At 39.6% G+C, this 21,521-nt stretch overlaps 1 protein-coding gene across 4 annotated transcripts; it reads right to left on the bottom strand.

The window, feature by feature from the left end:
- Nucleotides 1-773: 773 nt before the first annotated feature.
- Nucleotides 774-21,323, bottom strand: LOC115771485 (ral guanine nucleotide dissociation stimulator-like 1). Of its 4 annotated transcripts, none has more exons than XM_030717209.1 (6): nucleotides 21,025-21,323; nucleotides 17,441-17,816; nucleotides 4,094-4,195; nucleotides 3,124-4,005; nucleotides 2,910-3,062; nucleotides 774-2,847 (listed from the first exon to the last, which is right to left on the bottom strand). In XM_030717209.1, the coding sequence occupies exons 2-6, from the start codon at nucleotides 17,465-17,467 to the stop codon at nucleotides 1,672-1,674; spliced, it is 2,340 nt and encodes a 779-aa protein (XP_030573069.1). In that variant the 5' UTR covers nucleotides 17,468-17,816; nucleotides 21,025-21,323; the 3' UTR covers nucleotides 774-1,671. The 4 variants fall into 4 exon arrangements, with proteins under 4 accessions (XP_030573069.1, XP_030573070.1, XP_030573068.1 ...); XM_030717210.1 differs by lacking the exon at nucleotides 21,025-21,323 and adding an exon at nucleotides 17,978-17,993; XM_030717208.1 differs by lacking the exons at nucleotides 17,441-17,816; nucleotides 21,025-21,323 and adding exons at nucleotides 8,420-9,019; nucleotides 14,818-15,108 and having other exon boundaries at nucleotides 3,124-4,002.
- Between the last annotated feature and the right edge of the window lie 198 nt (nucleotides 21,324-21,521).

Below are 21,521 nucleotides of genomic sequence, written 5' to 3'. Positions count from 1 at the left end.
AAGTGGCAAGGGGTAAATAACATCACGTTTTTGGCGAAAATGGACTTTGTCCTGGAATTAAAAACTTTTGATGCTGATCGATTCTAAGGTCCTCCACGATTACAAAACGCCCAATTTTTCCGCGATCGGACGACTTTTAATCGAGTTATGGCCATTTGAAGTTTTTCAAAAAATCTTGCAACTTGAATATCTCGGGTATTTTCCGCCCCATATCGGAGAGATATACCTCTTTCGACTCGTACAGGCCAGGACCTTCGATTCGCATTCAAAAATCCTGATTCCGAAAGATGTCCAAAATTTACCAAAGTGGCAAGGGGTAACATCAGGACTTTGTCCTGGAATTGAAAACTTTTGATGCTGATCGATTCTAAGGTCCTCCACGATTACAAAACGCCCGATCCTTCCGCGATCGGACATCGTTTACTTGAGCTATGGCCATTTAAAGGTTTTGAAATAAATTTTTCGACTTGAATATCTTCGCTATTTTTCGACCGATATCGAGTTGATATAGTAGTCTGGTCCTGTTGGTTCCGACACATGTACTTCGAGCGGATGTACGTAAAGATTCATGAATAGGTTTTCAGATAGGTTTTTGATTGTCTTAAAAGAAATCGGCGATATTCATTTCACTTACATATTATTCACAAGTACTACGGTAAGCGAATTAAAAGATATAAAAAGATAAATACATAAATTCAGATTTTAAGTACTTACTTACATGATTTAAATTCTTAATTGTTAGTAAAAGGCAGCTTACTTTCGGTTTTATATTTACACACGTTCTTTACTTAATTTTGTTTTGAATAGGGCTCATATTTAATATGCCTTCATAAAGGTATCGATATATATGTATGTATAATTCTTTAAACTGTATCGCTAAATATACAAACAAATACAATATCTTAACTAGCTGTAAAATGGGGAGGGCTTACCAAATTGGTATATACATATAGATTATATTATTATCGTTTCTCTATGCAACCCCATAAAATATTTAGTTACAAATTTGTATTGTTATTTGTACAATACGCGTACAGCAATAAAACATCTATACAAATACATATCATGTTGGTTTGTTTGCTTCAAAATAAAGTACATACTCGTACAACCCACGAGTCATATTGTGTGGTCTGGTTCCACAAAAACTAATATCGATGCTAACCTCAAAATTATTGTACTAAATTTTTGTATATCCATCGCTTAAACAATATCAATATCAGTAAGTAGTATATATGTTTTTATAAATATCAGCAATTATTCCAGTTTTAGACTCCACATGAATGTGATAAAATGATTCCGACACTGTGAAGGAATTTACGGAAACGGAGATTACAAAAGTTGCGTTTTTATCTACGGGCTAATTGACGGGTTAATCGATAAGCAAATTGTTATCGGTCTGTTACACACAAAAGCGCAACTGTACTTCCAGCTCTAACTGTGCCAGCCTATCGATATTATTCGATTGCTGTCTATTCGTGTAATAAATAAATTAAAACATTATCAACTAAAACTTGTTGTCATGTGCGCGGATCGTGTTTTCTATATACTATATACAAGCGCTCCACCATCTTGCTCTTCGGTTCTGTTTCTGATCTCTCTCAGAGAGAGACTGCCTCACTCCTCGCCCTCATATCCCAAGCACCACAACTGGGACAGGGGCACAAGTGCGGACTAGCTGCCCCCGACGCCAGCCTCATCCTTGCGTGGGCGCAGTATAAAATTGAGATTATAATTGGTGTTGACAGCATAGTAAACATTCGCTGTTTTTGGCATGACAAGCTCCTTGTCCGGCAGCACCTGGGCGAGCGTATATCGATCCGGATCATCCTCCAGGCCGAGCTTCAGCATCGCATTCCTAATCACTTGCGGGGTGCGCTCATTGTTGCCCAGCATGATGCTTTTGTAGAGCACAATGCCATCCAGCTCAATGTTATCCGTCTCATAGGTCACCCGGATGATGTAGAAGTCTGGCGCAGATTGGGTAGCCACGCCAGCCGGCTGCACCAGCTGTGCATTGATGTGGGTGTGCGGCGAGCCGCCGTTTGTGGTGCCATTGCCCAAAGCAGCATTCTTCAGACCATTGCCAAGCGACTGGGAATGCGTGAGCTTGCTGTGAGCCGATTGACGTCCGCCCGAGTTGCTCGAATCCATGGACAAATTGGAGGTGCTGCTCGAGGCGGACATCAGGGATGCATGATGCGCATCCCGATCCAATGAATTGTGCCTGGAACTGGTACTGCTGTTCAGCTCGCAATAGAACTGCGAGCCGGCCCCGCTGCTCGAATTGGAGTGTATTGAGTCAGTCTTGCGATGTCCATGTCCAGCACTGCCCATTATGGAGGCCGTCGACGAGGCAGTCGTATTCGTTAGCGACGTGTTGGTGCTGGCCACCGATTTGCGCGGCGCCGGCGGCGGCGGCTCCAGCTGGCAGCTAAGCGCAAATGCCTGACGCTCGTCCAGCAGCGGCATGGAGCCAAACCAATGATCGAAAAGCGCATCCTCTTGCAGATTATACGTGTTGGCGGCTCCCTGGAGCAGCTTGATTTGAGCCAGCACCTCGAACTCCTTGCGCTTTTTGTCAAAGTTGATCAGCTTGTCCTCGGTAAGGTAATCCGGATTGGCTGTGTGTATCATGGTCAGATCCGTGAGAAACGTTCCCAGATACGGTATGGTCCCGTGCGAAGTCTGTGTGCCCAGATTCTGTATAAGCTTTTGCAAATGGCGATCAGTTTGATCGCCTGCCGGATCCGGATTTTTGGCAGTTCCTTCACGCTTGAGCACCTCGCGCAATGTCCAGGCATTGTTGTCCTCGGAACAGATACGCGCGAGCTCCGTAAAGATTTCCATCTGAAAAAGAAAAAGAAATTTATATTAATGACAAAATATATATTTATTAATAATAAACTTACGCGCTCTTTGGGCAGAAACTCCCAAACCTTGGACAGTCTGTATATGGAATTGGAATTCAATCCAGAGATAATGGCCTTGAGGGAACTGAAATTCTTGAGCATGCGCAGCTCCTGCGCTATATCTATCCAACGTGAAATGTTCAAGGCGCGTTCCTGCGGATTAAGATCAAAATGTTAGCTTAAAGTTGGTATAACCAAGAATTCTTGGACTCACCTGTGGCTTGAGACGATCGATGAGTATGCTGGAGACGACGCGAAAGAGCACCGCATTGAACTGGTTGATGGTGGCCACCACCGTCTCGGAGCCGCCGCTGTCGCGCCGCGCCCACGTATGGCCGAGACATTGGTGCGGTATCAGGCGCTTAAAGAGCTCCGTGTCCATGCGCGTGAGCTGCTCGGCAAAGTGGCGCACGGGCACATGGGGGAAGCGAAAGGCCTGCATAAAGTGCGTGGGTCCGCGATAGATGGGCGCCAGATACAGGCCGCTGAAGTGTTCGCTCAGATCGTATGTGGAGCCGCACGGCGTGTGCATCATGAACTGCGCCTGCTGGCCACCTTGAGCCGCCAGCCAGGGCAGGCCATTGCCATCGGCATGATTGCTGGCGCCTCCCACTCCGTAGACCTGCTGTCTGAGCAGCCTTTCCAAGCGATTGAGCACTTTTATGTGCAGGTCGGAGCGTTTGAGACGCTTGCTGGCAAATGCGAGTATCTGCTGCAGATTATCCTCATGCCAATCCTCTGGGAAACCATCCAGCCACACGTGCAGCGCCGAGACTAGAGTTTTTTTATGCTGCTCATGTATGGAGGCGGGTGGGTCATAGCTGGAATCCTCGGCGGTGCCATTCTGTTGCGCCAGCTCCATCTCCTCCATGTGCTTCTCGTGCAGCGCATCGTAGCGCTGTGTCAGCAGGCTGAGCACCTGTTTGGGTGTTGAGAAGGTGCGATATGTGGACAGAAACACGTTGATAAACGTGGACTCCAGTTCGCCATCATCTGTGGCCAATGCCTCGACAAGTCGCGCCAATGTGGCGGCCTTCACGAATCGCACGCGCACCGTCTCCCATTCCAGGTGTGAAATTTCATCATCCGAGTCCTGCTGCAAGTCCAAACGAGAATTGGAAAATTGTTAAATTGAAAAAGGCTATCAAGGTAATTGGTTGCCATCGCTTGCCATGATAACTTACATTGCTCGCCGTGGGCGTGGGCCGATGATAGCGCACCTTTTTCAAATAGACCGTGAATATTGCATTCTTCTCGTGCTCCTCGCCCCAGAGGCGCCACGTGGGCTATCAAAAACAATCAAAATGTCAAATTAGTTAAGTGCTACAAGCCACAAAGATTCTTATAATATCGATTATATGGATTTGTACATAGACTAAATATAGTATATGTCTGCGATTCATTAACGCAATTAATCATTTGTCTAAATTTAACACAGTTTCCGACTATTTTTAATTCATTGAATATTCTCAATACGCGGCGCGTTTGCTAAATATTTTCAATATAAACATTATGTCAAGAGAACATTATGGAAAAGCATTTCAAAAGTGTTGCAGCACACTTTTCTTTTGGGGTATTATCAGCTTGTCATGCAATGTGTTACGCAGAGAAGATTTATTTTGGATAAAAGTAGAGTATATATATTCCTGATCAGTTAGGTCCATCTTAACTGTCTGTCAGTCGAGCGGAAATAAGTTGTTCATTTGTCTAGCAGAGTATTTAATGTTCGACCTGCCGCAAATAGCAGTTCTTTCTTGCTTTTGTTTGCCATTCTGATGTTTATTGTGATGGCAACTGGCCGACATTTCCCATTTTCCATTTCCCGTCGACTGTTTTTGCCAAATATCATTCGTTTCTGTCCGTTTTAGATATGTACAATTTCTATTTGGCATTTAAATTGCCTAATAAATATCTAGTTAATAGTCTGCGGCTCCAACTAAGAAATGTATATATGAATGGAGAATAATTTATAACAAAATGTCCTCGTGAAATTCTGAAGCTAAACTAGAATTAAAAGTATTCCAATCGATTTTAGTAAATACATTAATTTAATTTAAATATTTCTGCATTATTTAACTTAAGAGCAAACGCAAATATTTGTCTATTAGAAAATACAATAACAATTTTAACTTGAAAATCTGTTTTCGCATAACTAGTTTTTCCGATCAACAAAAGTTGCTTAGACAACATTCTTTCATAATTTAAGAATAATTTAAATTAAAATGTTAAACTATACTTTTAAGAATCATAAGAGAAGACTTGATCGAACGAAAAAATATGCTCTATTGTTATTTGAGTACAAATATAAGTATAAAGCTATATACCCAGACATGCATACAGGGTATCTTCTGATCGAGCAAAGTATTTAAAAGAAATGTTTATACTTGTCTTTATGGATAAACATATGTCAAAACGTGTGTAAATTAACTTTTAATTGTCCTTGTAATTAGTTGAAAATATAAATCTTGAGGTTCTCTCTCTCATCAAATAGTTCCGGCAAAACACAAAAATAAAACAATAAAAAAATGTAGACAGATATGCACAATTTACAATGACGGTTCATCAATTACACGGCCACTTAATTGACATATCTATGTATTTACATATGCATGTATGTATTTACATATGAATGTGTGTAAATATTTATGAGTTTGGGGCGAACAGAAATAGTTTAAGCATTTGCGCCTAATCAACAAAAGCATAAGAATTCTAATTGGGGAAAACATGCAACAACTGAACTTACAAAATGGCTTTGTTTACTAAAAACTCGAAAGAACTTCTATATTCGACAAGCCGACTATTAAATACACTTGCGGACTAAAGTTGAGGAAATGCTTAGATGCAAAAGCTTTTCATTTCGACCGATTATTCTCTTGGGAACTCTAGAGTTTTGCAGATATATTGGGAGAAGCTCGTATTTACTGAGTTTAGGGAATTAGAATGCCCTCTAAAAGGGTATGAAATGCACCCACGTATATTTGAGCGTGTGTGTGTGTGTGTGTGTGTACCCCATGTATGCATGAATATGTGTGTCTAAGCATGAATGATTGCATGTGCACTGCAAAATAAAAAACAAAACAAAACAAAAATTAATAAATTTAATTGCAAAGTGCAATGCCTAAGCGTGAAAAGGCAATCAACGCGCGATGAATGAATAAGCATGAAGAAAATTGAATAAATAAAAAACAAAAGCAATAACACGTAATTTTGTAATGGTAGGTATGAGTGTGTGTGCGTGTGTGTGTGTATGTGACTGTGTGTGTGTGTGTGTGACTGTGTGTGTGTGACTGTGTGTGTGCGTAACAAATTATAACGAAGCGAATGCCGCAAAACCCCACCGCCCCCCCCCCCTCCACGTTTTCGCCTGCCATAACACGCATATAAAAAGATTTGCCCACAGTGTGCGATGACTTCGCCCAACCCCCCCCCCCCCCCCTCTCTCTCTCACTCCATCCACCGCCCACCGGCCCATACGCCCAGCTGATACCAGAGCGACATAAGCATATATACATACATACACGCACGTATATAGTATTCATATAGGGGCTTACTTGGATCTCTGGGCATGTGGACAACGGACATTAATGAATCTCATGTTTGGGCAATTAATTGCCCGCATGCGCTTTCATTGCACGTACAAAATTACAACAACAAAAATCCTGTATTTAAATGTTTAGTTTAGTTTTCTTCTTCTTGTTAGCCGGGCCGCGTCTGAGGTCTGACCCCATTTCGTAAAAATTCGTGGATTGTTTGAATATTTCGTAAAAGTACAACAAACAGAAAGAAAAGATTTGGACGTTAAGTGGTCGGCGCAATTTGTTTTATGATTTTTATATACACTCATCAAAGGGCATTAGAATTGTGTCACGCCTTATACCCTATATCATATGCATTATATCATATACAATCGATCTGCAATAGCATTTGCTGAATCTATTTTTATATCATTTCTGTACAAAGATCTTCTCATCTATAAGCATTTCTTGCAGTCTAAAGTTTGGCTCATTTAAATTGTAGGGTATCAAAATCACCACTGAATGAATATAGAGAAAAACATGATAGTCTATGAATATATTGATTTATTGTTTAACTGTTCCATTACCCAATGAATCAATAGTTAAGAAACTGGCTAGATCTTATCATATATGAAGGGTGTACGATATTCGAGCAAGTCTTGTCCCTTTGCAGGTTCTCAATTTAATTGAGAGAGATATCTATAAACAGCTGGAAGTTTTCGTAAATGCCTGGCAATAAATAAGCTTTGGCAAAAAAATGTTGAAAATTTTGTTGTGTTGTGTAAACTTCTTAGTACTTATTAGGCCGCCCCACTATTTCCAGCTTACAACACTAAAGGCCTAAGTGTTGTGTAAGTCTCTTTGACGACGGCATCTTTAAAGCGCTTTTATAGTACTGTAAACTGCCGTGTTGAATTATTTAAAAATTTAACATAAACACAAAAAAAACAACAGCTGCGAAAACATCGTCGCTGACTGTTTCCTGCGAAGACGAAATAAAAGCAAAAATTTAACAAATTGCAATTGTTTTTTTTTTCTTTTGCTTTCTAATTGGTGTGTACTTAGCTTGTGATTGTGCGCTGTTTCTTTTTTTCGGCTGGCTGATCAACACATGCTACTTCCCAAATAATTAAATACTCTCATATATATATATACACACACACACACACACACATATGTATGTAAATGTTTTTATGTAGCGAATGTGAAGGCAACATTTAATCAATTCACGGCGAAAGATCAGCCAAGTTGCTTGACTTTTTTGTTTTTGTATTTTCTTTTTATTTCAACGTCTGCCGAAATAAGAAATTGTATGCGCAGGCACACACACATTTATTTATTTAATTTATTTGTTATTTATTTGGCATTTTGTATGTTTTTTGTTTAAATGGCTGTGCCCCACACATTTGTATTGTACATAATATATTGTACATATGCTTGCTTTATTTGTGTTCTTGTTTAATTAATGACGCACTAAACTAGCTTGTTTCAGTTTCATTTGCGTCAAAAAAACGCAATGCTTATAAAAAAATAACAAATATTAAAACAAAAGCACAACTAAAACGGTAAAGACAAAGTCATAACACTTAACAACACTAAACTAACGGGTCACAAAGCGTGTTATCGATAAATGTATCAATACAAATGAATAAATTAAAGCACCGGAAGTCGAGGGTGTCAAATAACAATGACTGCAGCTGTCAGCTATCAATGAGTTGAATTCAACGGCTGAATAAAAAGATAATAACAACACTGGACCGTTACAGAGCGTGGCATCGATAAATGTGGCTGTTGTATCGATAAATATAGCAAATAATAACGGTCGCAGCTGTCAGTTATCGACAAGCAGGGCGATAGACAGGTTTGGCTCGCGAAATAGAAAACTAATTCTAAAATATCCTACATAATGCTTAAAGGTAAAGGGGAAATCAAGCGGCAATAGGTATGTATACACTAGATATACTATAAACTGTGCACATGCATTTAACCAATTACCTTGGTGTAGGTATAGTTCTTGGCATGCAAATCTTTCGTCTTCTTCGACAAATTGCGCAGCGTGGCGCCCGTGCAGGCGCACAAGTACTTGAGGCTGGCCACCACCTTGCGCTCCGCACTGGCGACTGCGGAAGATGCATCCAAATCATCGTAGGAATGATACGAGCTATTGCGACGCTGTTTGCTTGCCGCGGACGTGGACCGTGAACGTCGCTGCTGCTGCTGCTGCCGGCACAAGGTGGATGTAGGCGTGCCACCTGCCAACGATGTGGGCGTTGAGGATTTCTTCTGACGCGGGCACGTGTTGTGATGATATTGTCGCTGCTGCGGCGATGACTTTGCCTTGGCCCAATGATGCTGCTGCTGCTGCTGTTGCTGCTGCTGCTGGTGGTAGCCGCAGAGCGTGGTGCTGTTGTTGTTGACATAACGCCAGGCGCTGCTGAAATCCGTATTATCCAGCGGCGGCATCAGAGCGCGATTGTAGCCAGCCAAATCTTGCAGCTGATAGGCGCAAGTGTGACTCTTGATAAGCGTGGGCTGCTGCTGCTGCTGCTTGTGATGTTTGTGCTGGCAATTACAGTTCGCTTGGCTTGTGAAATTCTGTAATTTGTTGAGAGGGTTGTTTTGTTGGGACTGAGTCAATTGTTGGTTTTTGGGCGCACCGAGACTGAAACTGCGTTTTGTACTTGATCATGGTTCATTGATTGGCATTGGGCTGTATGGGAATAGCCGTGAAACGAGTTCATTCACACACGTACTCAACGCACTCATCGCACTCAGATGAACACTCACTTGAGAGTCACATCGAGTTGAGTCTCTGACAATGCCTAGGGCTTGTACGCCCCTGACCTTGGCTACCATTTAAACTTAGACACACACAGACACACACACATAAACAAATATACGTATATAAACATCAACTTATTGTTCAGCTGTCTTGCGGCGGCATCAAATAGACAATATGGGAGCAACAACAAGTTTGAGCGATTTTGACAGCAACTCGAGTGGCGTCTCGAGCTGCCGCTCGGCACCTACCATATTTGGTTAAATGCTTTCGCTTCCCCAATTGCAATTACAGGCAGCCGCAATTTCATGTGGCTAACCGCTTCGGAAAGCGCTTTTGTTCAACAAATTTTACATTGTTCCCCGGCCCGCCCATAAACAACATAAGGTATTAGCCCCCAAACGTGCAACGCAACTTTTCCAGGAAGTTGTTATTATTGCTTTGCGATTTTGTTGTTTCACGTCCATTGACAGCTGCGCGCAATTTCGCTTCGATACCCTGACGAAAAGCGGAGGCTGGCAAGTAATTTACGTAGCTTGTTAAGGCTTGAATGGAAAATCTTCCAAGGAAAATTATAACCAAGAGTCCATCAGCTAACTGAGAGAACTCAGTTAAATGTCTTTCAAAAGTTGTTGAACACATTTGAGAAACATTTTTGGACCAACTCTCACATTATCTCAAAGTTGAAGTTCAATTAATTGTTAAAAATAAATTATGAATATCAAACAATATTTATTTAGAATAAATTTCAATTGAAATTATCAAATTATTTAAATTGCCATAAAAACCCATTTGTTAGTGTATTACCAGTTCGTTTTGTGCAAAATGCGCAACTCGGCATTTTTCATAAATTTTTGCTAGTTGTGTTAGGAAATCGTTGTTGGAAAATGCATTTTGACTTTTCCTTTTTCACACTAGTTTTATGGCGATTCGTCTTGAAACATATGCATGCCTCGTTGTTTTTGCCAGTTGCGCTTGTTATTGTTCATTATACGTGTGTGCATACTTATTTGTGACTGACTGTTATGGACCTGCCCATTTCATGTTGTGTGTTTTTTGTTTTTACGCCATAAATTTAGGCCACAACAAATGTTCGGTGTGCTCTCAATTGTGCGAAGTCTCGCTCCAAATTACATAACTTGTTTGCTTAATGGCTGCTGTTTCTGTTTCCTACGAAAATGCCATCCACTTATCTGTGCAAACAGATCAGCGGGTCACTTTAGACGAGAGCGTGTCCAGGGTCCAGAGGGTCCATGGCAACAGCAACAACAACAACAACAACAACAAGAACAACGGCTTTCAATCAGAAACGTGCCACATTTTGCGACGCGTACTAAATTGCATATTTGTTGCCACAGCATTAAATTCAACAAATATATATCAACCATAAAGGCTAGGATCGTAAATCTGGCATCCCAAAAATAAACGCATTTAACATTCAACAAAGCGCACACAGTTCCGCACAGTTTACACAGTCATAATAAAATAAAATCGCGCTCCATTAAATCATATAAAAATTGTCAGTCAATCTGGCACGTTCCGACACATTCCGCGGCCTGACGAAGAGGCCTCCCCCCACTGCAGAGACTCATATGTATGTGTAGAAATGAAACAGTTGCAACTGGCGTGCTATGTTCCAGCTAAAAAACAATAACATGATCTCTTAAAAGTGTGGCAAATCATAGATGTCTAGCAACTGGGCATGCCTAAAGGGATTCCGAATGAAATATTTGCAAAATTTGTATCGATTTCTCACGCAAATTAAATTCAGATCAAAATACAACTTAGTTCAGCTGTAGACTGCATAAAAGATATGTTATATGGCTAATATAACCGAGCGTATACTGGGCGTATACGTAATTAAAGAGCTTGCCTGTTTCGTAATAGCTGAAAGGATGCAGGAAAGATTATTCATAGAGTTGACTAAAAGGAAATCTAAAAACTTATTTAAGTATTGAAAGCCCGAAAAAAAAGTGAGCCTTTTTAGATACAGAAAAACACAAATTCGATTCGCTTTTTTATAGGAAGGGAGATAACTTTCCTAGCGGGGATCAGTCAAATGTTAACGATAAGTAAATTGTATATTCAATTCAAACATGGCCCAAAAGAGGGCCAGAAGAAGCAGCATCAAGAATTCCCCCAAGATCCCCCTGGAGGGGATCAGTCAAATGTTAATGATAAGTAAATTGTATATTCAATTCAAACATGGCCCAAAAGAGGGCCAGAAGAAGCAGCCCCAAGAAACTAACAAGCTGTTCAATTCACAGACATAAACCCTCATAGGTTGTCTATTTATTGGAGTCACGTTTGCAGTTTTGCCTTTATAAACTTGATTTATTTATAAACTTGATTGAACTTTTGTGCAATTTGGCTTGTGTACAAAGTCTGATTAAAGCAATCAATGTATAGCCCAGACCTAGATCCAGTTCGATAATGCAATACAAAAACCAATGCAAAATCTCGCTTAAGCATATATGCATATAGGTATACATATAACTGTAGTACTTCTATAGCATTTGCCTTAGCCCCTAATCAATATGCACATACATTGCACTCAATGATGGGACGACTCACTCGAATTAATTCCAACTCTCGAGTCGTGAGTATTCACATGTACGTACATACATATATTTGTTGAAATAATGCAAATCGAGTAGTCGTTAATGCCGATCGACCCCGCCGTCATTTGTGCTCAGAACAAAAAGTCTCAGTTTACGATGAATCATCGTCGGGGGAGAAACCACCAAAATGTATATATATTATAATGGGCTAATTATTCAATTGCAAATGAAATATAACTATGTTGGGTATTATCTAATTTTGGGCGTCAATTGTCAAATGTGTCTTAAGTATTTTTGTTTTAAAAGCAATTATAAAGACATAAAGCTGAATTATGTCAAATTGCTTCAGATGATGATTATGATGACGAGGTATTTCTCGTGGGGCTTAGGTCTATATATAGAACTGTGCGATTTAACCTTTGTGCGGCTTGATGGCTAATAGCAAATGCCATTGGCTGTGTGTGTGTGTGCGTGTGGCTTAATTGACTTAGCTGCGACGCAAATACAAAAGATGTTGCAAAAATAGCACCACCCTCCCCCGCACCGACGGGCGAATGACCGCCCGCAACAACATCAAAGCCAACAATCGATGGCCAGCTGCTGGCTGGGGGTTTGCCCCGTCTATTTATATACTAGACGTGACCCCAAAGCTCTGCCACGAGCTGGCTCTTGCATTGATAAGCAGCAGGAGCCAAACAAACAAATCCAAAGGCACAAAATAACAAGTGAACCGTAGAGTTCGCTGCCTGACTGCGAAATACCCTGTACCCTGTACATGCACTGTACGCCAATAAGAAATTCCTTTTTAAAACCTAATATGAAAACCGCTTATTATCGATTTGGTTTTTCTAGTGCTTACAAACTGCGAGATATGCTCAAAAAATCGAATACGAAAATCGATTGTTATCGAATTGGTGTTTCTGGTACTTATACGCCTGACTGATACGAAAATCGATTTTTATCGATTTGTTGTTTATAGTACTTATAAACTGCGAGATATGCTCAAAAAATCGAATACGAAAATCTATTTTTATCGATTTTATAGAAACGAAGCGAGTTATCATTGATTTAAAATCAGTTTTACAACTCATGTAAACGAAGAACTGTTTGAAAATTACAAGGCTAACAATATTAATGTGCAACAGACAGACAGGTAAAGTTGGAAATCTGCTGACCTGGAAAGTATATATGTTATGGCATCATTACGTTCATTATGCTCTCCTTCTTTAGGCATTTCAAACGAGTGCACAGGGTATTCGAATGCAAACTATAGAGCAGATGGAAATGTACAAAAATCCAACTAAAACTGAAACGTTGACTGACTCGTGTCTCATGTCTGACTGACTGACTAAATGAGTGTACCACGTCCGTTGGATGTTCGTTTCGTCAGTTACAACTGACTGCATCCATCTCTCAGCCACCCCTCTCTCTCTCTCTCTTTCTGACACTCTTTGTCTCTCGGATTTACCTAGTGCCGTCTCTATTTGCTGGAGGGGGGGCTATTATCAAACCACATCCGCTGTGCAGCAGAAATGATATATATACATATATACTTGTTTGTATACGGCAGACTCAACAAACAGCGGATATAGAAATATCAACTTGAATTAAAGCTTGAAGCAATGAGCATAACCAAGAAGCGAAAGCAAGCTCGTACATTTTTTTGTGGATGCACTTTTTGGTTCCCATATCTCAGTGTATAAATGGGGGCTTGAGAAATATGCATATGCATATATTTACATACATAAATCAACTAAACTTTACAAGTGATGAATGAATATAATATACATTCTTTTTTTTTTTTGACAAGTGAGTGTATGCAATTGATATATTCTCTCGTGAGTTTGTACAGATTAAAGTGGAAGTTGACAGATTCGGGCTCAAATAACGATACTGTGACATCTTGTTTGAGATAACAGATCGTCGTTATATGTACTAATAAGTTTGTCTATCGAATTAAATTAGTTTAAGGAACAGATTTAATTACCACTCAATTGATATATCAACTTTTAGTTGCCATTTTTTTTTTTAGCTTAACTCTGGTTTTATAAAAGATATGTTTATCATAATTAGTATAACACTTTTTGACTATCTAATTCCCTTAGAAATTTGAGCTTGGAAGCTTTAGCCTCGATATAGCTGGGTAACTCCATTGAGTCGGGCCTTCAGTTTGGCTCCCCCGAAGGTGTTCTCAAGTGTAAATACTTGATATTGATTGCCACTGAAATGCTCTTGTTTTCCATGCCATTGGATGTGTCTATAGTTTCCAAAATATTTACACATAATTGCTGTTGACATTTCTCGAGACACGCACAACAACAACAAAAACAAAAACTAAGCCTATTTAGTCTTAAGCATATGTATGTAAATGTCTAATGCATGGGTTATAAATAGTCCATCCAAATGCTATCAAAATCAAGTACAAAACACGCTGAATCCAGTTGAGATGGGTTAATGTTAATGGGTGGCGGGGTTTGGGGGGACGGGTAAAAAAACTGTGCGCATAAAATTGGCGTAGGCTCTATTTAAATTGTTGTTATTGTCGGAATTTTTGTGGTGGGTTGGGCTAACGACAACAACAACAACAACAACAAGAGGAATAAATAGCTTGTGGTTTTTGTTATTCGTTCGATACTCTTGCAGCTAGTAAAATATAGAAATTACTTGTGTGTCGGAAATAGTTACGATAAATTACGCATTTCTTTGGTGAATCAAAATTTAAAATAATTTCGTCAATGAGTTTACGGCGCACAACATTTTTTACTAAATTAAAGCAATTGATATTGGAGAATACCGGAAATCAAAATTGTTATATCGAATGGTACTTAAAAGAGAAACTTTAAATAGATTATCTTAACTTTTTCTGAATGATTTTCGCCAATTTATTTGCTCTCAACTCAACTTCTTTATCTCTAGTCACAGGCAAGAGTATCGACACTTCGGCTTGGCAACGCCTAACATTTATCAGCTTTGCTTCTTTGTCGCACACTTTTTATGCGCGCGTCTTTTTGTGCGCGAGCTCGTAGACAGTTGGGTTTTATTCGCAGTTTTACCATTTGAGATAGACTTTTTTCCTTGGGAAAATGCCGCTGAGACGTTTGTAATTTGCACGCTGATCCAATTGTTTTGATTTGTTTGCACTGTTTACTTTACGCTGGCGATTCGTTATGGTTGCGATAAGATGAATGTGGAAAGCAAAATCAATAAATTTACAGCTCCCTTATTTTTGGTGCTTATCGTAAGCTGAGGCGAAATTGATGCGCATGTGGATACGATACGATACGATACAATGCGAATACGATACGATTCGATACGAGAAGCTTTAACTGTAACTCTGGCTTTTTGACAGTTGCTTTGTTGTTTTATTCTTGGCTACGCACCGCAAGCGGCTGCAGGCACAGCGCCAGCTTCTTTGCACTAGACGCTGAAGATGATGATGAGTCAGTCGGTCAGCTGTGGGCAGGGGGTGGGCTGGGCTATGGCACGTACAACCCCTGTTTATACGAAGGGTTCGGTTTCGGGTTCTGGTTCGTTGCACTACGTTCAATTGGCAGGCGCGTCCTCCTTATGTTTATGTGTCTGTCTTCAACTATTGCTTTGCTTTCTCATATATACATATACACACACACACACACTTGCACATACACATACATATGCATGTATGTATGTAGTATGTATTGCACTTTATCGCGCTGTGCGCCTTTTGGACAACCCGCGGCGTCTGCTTGTAAATTTGTCGATTTACTTATTTATTTTCACCTTCTTAACATACACAAAACGAACCAAACAATTAGCCGCCGATTTTGTATGCATTTTACACTATATTCCTTGAACGATAGATAATTGTGAACATTTTATACAACATTTCATTTTTGTGGGGGAGGTGGCGGGCTTCCGTATAACGTATAATACACGACACAAAACACTGGGGGAAAAAGTTCTCTGGCGAGACAGTGACGGGACAACCGCCGCCAACAACTGTTGAAAACGCACTCAGCGGCCAGGTCGACCCGAGATCCGTGACAGCCCCAACATCGCCGTACACACACAGCACTCGGCTTTTGTTCTCGTTCTCTCGCCCTCTCTCTCTTTCTCTCACTCTCTCTCTCTTAGAACAATACGAGCGAGGGTTGGTCGAGCGACCTCTGCCGACGCGTTGGCGTATGCACAGTACTCTCCCACTCCCACTCTCCCCCCGCTGTTCGCTCTCAGGTAATTTGTCTGGGTCGTGGGAATTTCGCACCCACTCGTATATTTCCCATTACGCTCTGTTTATGTTTTGATGGACGGCTCTCAGTCTCGTACGTTTCTATTAGAAATTACGCAGACGCTCAGTGCCTCTCTTTGACATGCAAGTGTTGGCAAGTGCGTAAATGGGGAGCGAAATTTAAATAGAGTGGACAATGCTCTCTTAAATATTTATAAAACAAATTACACGCGCTTAAATGGCTTGATTTCTTTACTTTTAGCCAATAATGTATATGATAAATATTAAATTAAAATGGACTATCATGTTAATGGACATATTCATTTACACATAAGTCATATAAAATTATTATTTAGTTGTCCTAGGTATGAGAAAACATCACAATAGCATATAAATATTTGCTTTTAATAGTTTTCCAAGCGCTGTTCAACAATATTTATTAGCCTCTTAAAACTTCAAGACAATTCCCCAGCATTTATCCAAATTGATTTATGTTTTAAAAAAATTCAAACATTTTTCCACGTTTCGTTTGGCATGCCAAGTAACCGCAGATATTTGTATTCGTTGATATAATTATGTAAATGAGCAGAGCCAGGTTTTGGCATGGTCTAGTCTTTTATGCCCAATATAAAAGAGAGAGCCGCTCAAACGTGAATACGATAACACGTAAATACAGAAATTAATAAACCTTTATTACGTAAACGACAATCAAACGATTTGTTTTCTATTTGTTGGGCATAAAAGGGACCACAACACAAGTCAATTGATCAATTAAAGATGCACCGACAAAAGCCAAGGCGGCACTGTAAAAAACCAATCAACGGTTGCACTTGGACTAACTTTGTAAGCTTGAATTCGTTCACATCTCAAAAGTATTTAATTAAAAAAGAGCTACAGAGCAAGTGACTAAGAGAGAGTTTTACAGTCGCACTCTCATTCAATAAGATGCTGCACTCAATAATCGCCTTTCTATGCGATTCGCATGAAACACATTTTTACGAATAAGCAATCGAATTGAGCTGAGAAAGAAAGGAGATTAAATTTAAAGCAAGGGGCGCAAAACAATAATATACTTCATAATAATTGACATATTATAGATTATTCTTTAAATGTGAATCAATAAATAGTTAACTTTTAAAGTGAATTCTATTCGCAACTTAAAAGCTGATACACAAGATGACACAGTATAAACAAAATATGTATTTAATTATTTAGCAAAGCTTTTGGAGCTTCATATTCGGCCAGACAGCGACTATTTATAGGCCATATTAAATATTTGCCAAAGCAATTAGCAGAGCAAATAGGTCGTATATGGAGCTGAGAGCCTGCCTTTCTAGAGCTTAAAATAAAAAAAACAGCTGACCTTAGAGTTACTTTCGACTTACTTTCTATGCATTTTCGATACAATTTCTATGGTATTTCCAGCTTGTACATATATCTATATATATAGTAACTACTTTGGTACTCACCAGACTGTCGGCCACATTTTGACTCATTATACGAGTACACGAAGTTGGGCAGCTGCTGCGATTACTTCAATGTGCGTGCTTAGACTTTGGTAAGATGCAATTGCTGCTGCTTCTGTTGTTGCTGATGATGATGACTGGTATCTGTTGGATACGCGCATTTTGACTTGCCACAGCTAACATCTAACGACGACACACAGATACAGATACAGATACAGATACAGATACAGCCGCAGATACAGACGCAGATATAGATGGACGTTTGCTGGAATTGTGCAACTGGCGCTGGCTGCGGGCAAGCGGATGTTGTTGCGGCCAAAACTTGCAATGATGGGTTCGATGCGAGGCACAAAATTTCAAGTTTTCTTTTGTAACCCAACTGTAAGAAAGCGACGGAGAAGAAAAAACAAACAACAAGAAATTGGTAAAAGCAGTGAAAAGCATTTAAAACTCGCACGAAGTTAACGCGTTTTCTATACGCTCAATGGAAAGTGCGCGACGTCTCGACCGTGCCAACGAAATGGCCAATAAAATGCGTACATAGCCCATAGTCCAAAGGCCCTGTGCCCCGTGCCCCTTGCCCCACACCGGATTGCAGACGCACACCCAAGCGACACTTAGCGCCCCACGGTAACAACTAAGCGTACTCGCTGCGCTGCGCTGCTCTGCTCTGCTCTGCGCTGAGCTGATGTACGTGATGAGCAGCTGATTTACGATATTAGGCGACAGCAAGAAGAAGCAGCAGCAGCAGCAGCAGCGGCTACTGCGCACAGTGGAATCAACAAGCTGATTATTGCATTTATGTTAATTTGCCAAATAAAAAATCTTTTAAGTACCAAATCTAATTCTTTTTTTATCAGCAAGCTCATTCTCAGAGAAAAGTCATGAAAGCTGACCAAATTATAACTTTAAATATGTTTGCTTGATCTTATTTATGTTCTATCTTTGTCATAATACACAACAAACAACATTTAGCTCCTTTTATAATTACTCTTTCATAATATACTTGACTTTTAGCTACTATGAACCTTGAATAAGTCAACTTAATATGAATACGGAAATTATTATTCTAGATTTCAAACTCGGATCCTCGCTAGACAACTGAAGCCCGAATGACTCGTTTACTTTGACAGCTGTCCACCAAGGATATGGGCTTTACTTAAAATTGATTAGGTTTTATAAGTAGTTTGTTATTTTATTATCCCAATAAACAAACTATAATGTAATAAATATGGTTTGAGCTCATTGCAGCTCAAACAATCCTGTTAAGTTTTTAGCAATTTATTTATTGCCTTAAGATAACATCCAAGATAACAAATAAAAACTGAGAAAAAAAATGTATTGTAAATATTGCATAAATGTATTGTAAATATATAGAATATATATATAATTAAACAAAATTTTATCGCAAATTCTGCTACGAAAATATCAATTTGGACTTGAACATTAAATTTGGCTGCTGTGGATTATCTTGCTCTTGTACCACTGTGCGACTACGATCACGCGTCAACGGCGACGCTTGTCAGTCGACCAAATGATGAATTTCTTTTTTACCACTCGTAATCGTAGTGCCCGTCGTACGAAAGATAGCGGGGCTTGTTGAAATGTTTTAGCAAACGCACAACGCTTATGAAAGTTTTTTTTTTTTTTTTGCCCATCTTCTCTTGTTTTTGGCCAGTTTCACGTGTTTCTTTAATGTTGTTGCTGTTGTTGTTGCATTGGTATGTGTTCTGAATAGCTGAATGGGACACATGGAAAAATGCGAAAAATGTTTGGGCAGACAATGCACAAGCAAAACAAAAGAGCGAACAGGTAGAGTTCAGTGTTTCAACGAATATCGTAAAAAATGTTTGAGAGATCAGGTGTGTTTTTGTGGCTTACAGAGCATAAGCGAAACTTAGCAGCATAAGAGAGCGCTTAAGTGCTTTCAAACTTAGCAGCATGAGAGCGGCTAAGCGAATATCGTAATTTTAAGAGCGACACAGTGCAGAATATATTTCTGTTGATTTCTAGTCAATCTACATGAATTTGTTGGTAAATTTGAGTATATTTGACATGAGCAGAATTTAGCTTTGATACGTGAGTATGTTAATATGCAAATATCTGATATTACAAACTCTCCTGTCTAATTCTTTCATTTAAATAGTCGGTAGCTAGATCATTAAGGGCAATTCTTTTTGCCTAAACAAGCCATCATCAACCTCGATTGCCTTGGAGGTTAACTGAACCTTTTCAAAACAGACTCGGAAACGGACTGTGAGCCAGATCACGGCCAAAGCAGCTCTTAATTATGAGTAAAGTATGTATATATATGTATGTTCTTATACTGTGTATTGCCATGTTAGGGGCGATCTTTTGTGAAACTAATTCATTAGCATTTTGAACAAATCAAAAAAACAAGCTCTGCTATCTTTGCTCGCTCAGCTGCTCAAAGTTTTTGTTTTTTGTTTGTTGCAAAAAAAAATTAGTTAAAAATAAAAAAGAGATTTGTTCACTTGCTTTTACACCTACGCACGATTGAGCGAGGCCCAAATACGATATAAGCGCACGCACACACATATATACAAAAACGTATACAAAACGTATGTATATGTGCATGTGCTGCTCTGCTTGTTTTTGTTGTCACCGTGCAATATTTTGAAATGTAAACGCATTTTTATTGCTGTTATTATTTTTGGACAACAACACACGGCCTGGCCTTTTACGCTCCAGCAGAGCACGGCTTAGCGCGCTCTCTCGCGCGCTCTCTCTCTCTCGCTCTTTCAATGATCTCATTGTTGGTATGCGTGTGTGCAGCTCTCATACTTATTTACGATATCAAATTGCTTTATTAGCCAAAAACGAAAAAAAACCCAAATAAATGAAAAAAAAATCACAGCTAAATCTCTCTCTCTCTCTCTCTCTGCATAGTTTTTTTTTTTTGGAATTTTTTGCTGTTTTGATTTATTCTTCGCGATGATTTTTGTCTTCACACGCGTTTTGAACGTGTTTATATGCGACACAAGATTTGGCCAACAAAGCAGCAAAAAGTAAACGAAAAAAATTAAATATTCTTTAAGTTGAATCTTTTCTTGATGATAAATTTGCTCTATTACCGTAAAATATTTTATATTTATAGCTTGAATTTGTTAATAATTATTTGGCAAATGCAAAATCTGTTCAGATCTTTTTTGCAGCTTTTCTTTACTTTCAAAATTGTTTTGTATACCAGTTTTAAATATTTCGCCGTATATTGTAGTTTTTTTTTATGTTTGTCTCTTTGGAAAACACAGAAAACACGTTGCAATTGGCAACTGGTTTACAGCTATGCAACAGCACACACTCACACTCACACACTCGCACAGGCACTCGACACATACACACATACACACACACATATATAAATATATATACGTGCACGCACACAGCTACACAAGTGCAGGTGAGTAAATGGCAATTTACCATATTTTTTAAGTATAAATTTTCTCATACATTATGAGCACTTTGTTTTTTTGGTTTCTTGGTATTTGTTTAGGGGCGCGCGCCAACAATTTTTGCAATTAATTTTAATAATATAATTTTAGATGTTGCAGAAACTTTTCGTTTACCTTTTACATTTCTATTTTGGCCTGGCTGTGGCTGCTGTTCGGCTACTTTTGTGCACTTTTCACACACAAACTCGAAACAGAAAATGCCATTAATGATATGTGCTTGTTGCTGTTGTTGTTGTTGTTGTTGATCTTGTATTTGTTGTTGGTGCTGGCGCTTTTGTTGTCTTGAAAATTTTCGTTACGCTTTGGCAGACATTACGAGCCACTCTCCGCACTTTCGCGTCCCGCTTCACTCTACCACAACGCGCCAGAGTTGGCTTATTTGAGACCGAAACGAAAACGAGCGCCGACAGCGAACACGTCTATCTTTGGTAACACGCAGCTTGCGACTGAAAGCCAACACCGAAATCGAACACCGCAGCCGCACACACACTGAAGCTGGCGCTTCGAGAGTGCTGTGCACCCAACTCTCTTAAATCAAAGAGCGCACGAGTGGCGAGCGGCTCGCAACGGACAGCAACAGACGATCGCCGAATGCTGACCTGCAGCCAGCG

Source organism: Drosophila novamexicana, unplaced genomic scaffold (assembly GCF_003285875.2).
Source record: "Drosophila novamexicana strain 15010-1031.04,08,12 unplaced genomic scaffold, DnovRS2.1 tig00000072-arrow-arrow-pilon, whole genome shotgun sequence".
Lineage (NCBI taxonomy): Eukaryota > Metazoa > Arthropoda > Insecta > Diptera > Drosophilidae > Drosophila > Drosophila novamexicana.
The sequence above is the reverse complement of the archived record's forward strand: the minus strand, read 5'-3'. Positions and strand labels throughout refer to the sequence as shown.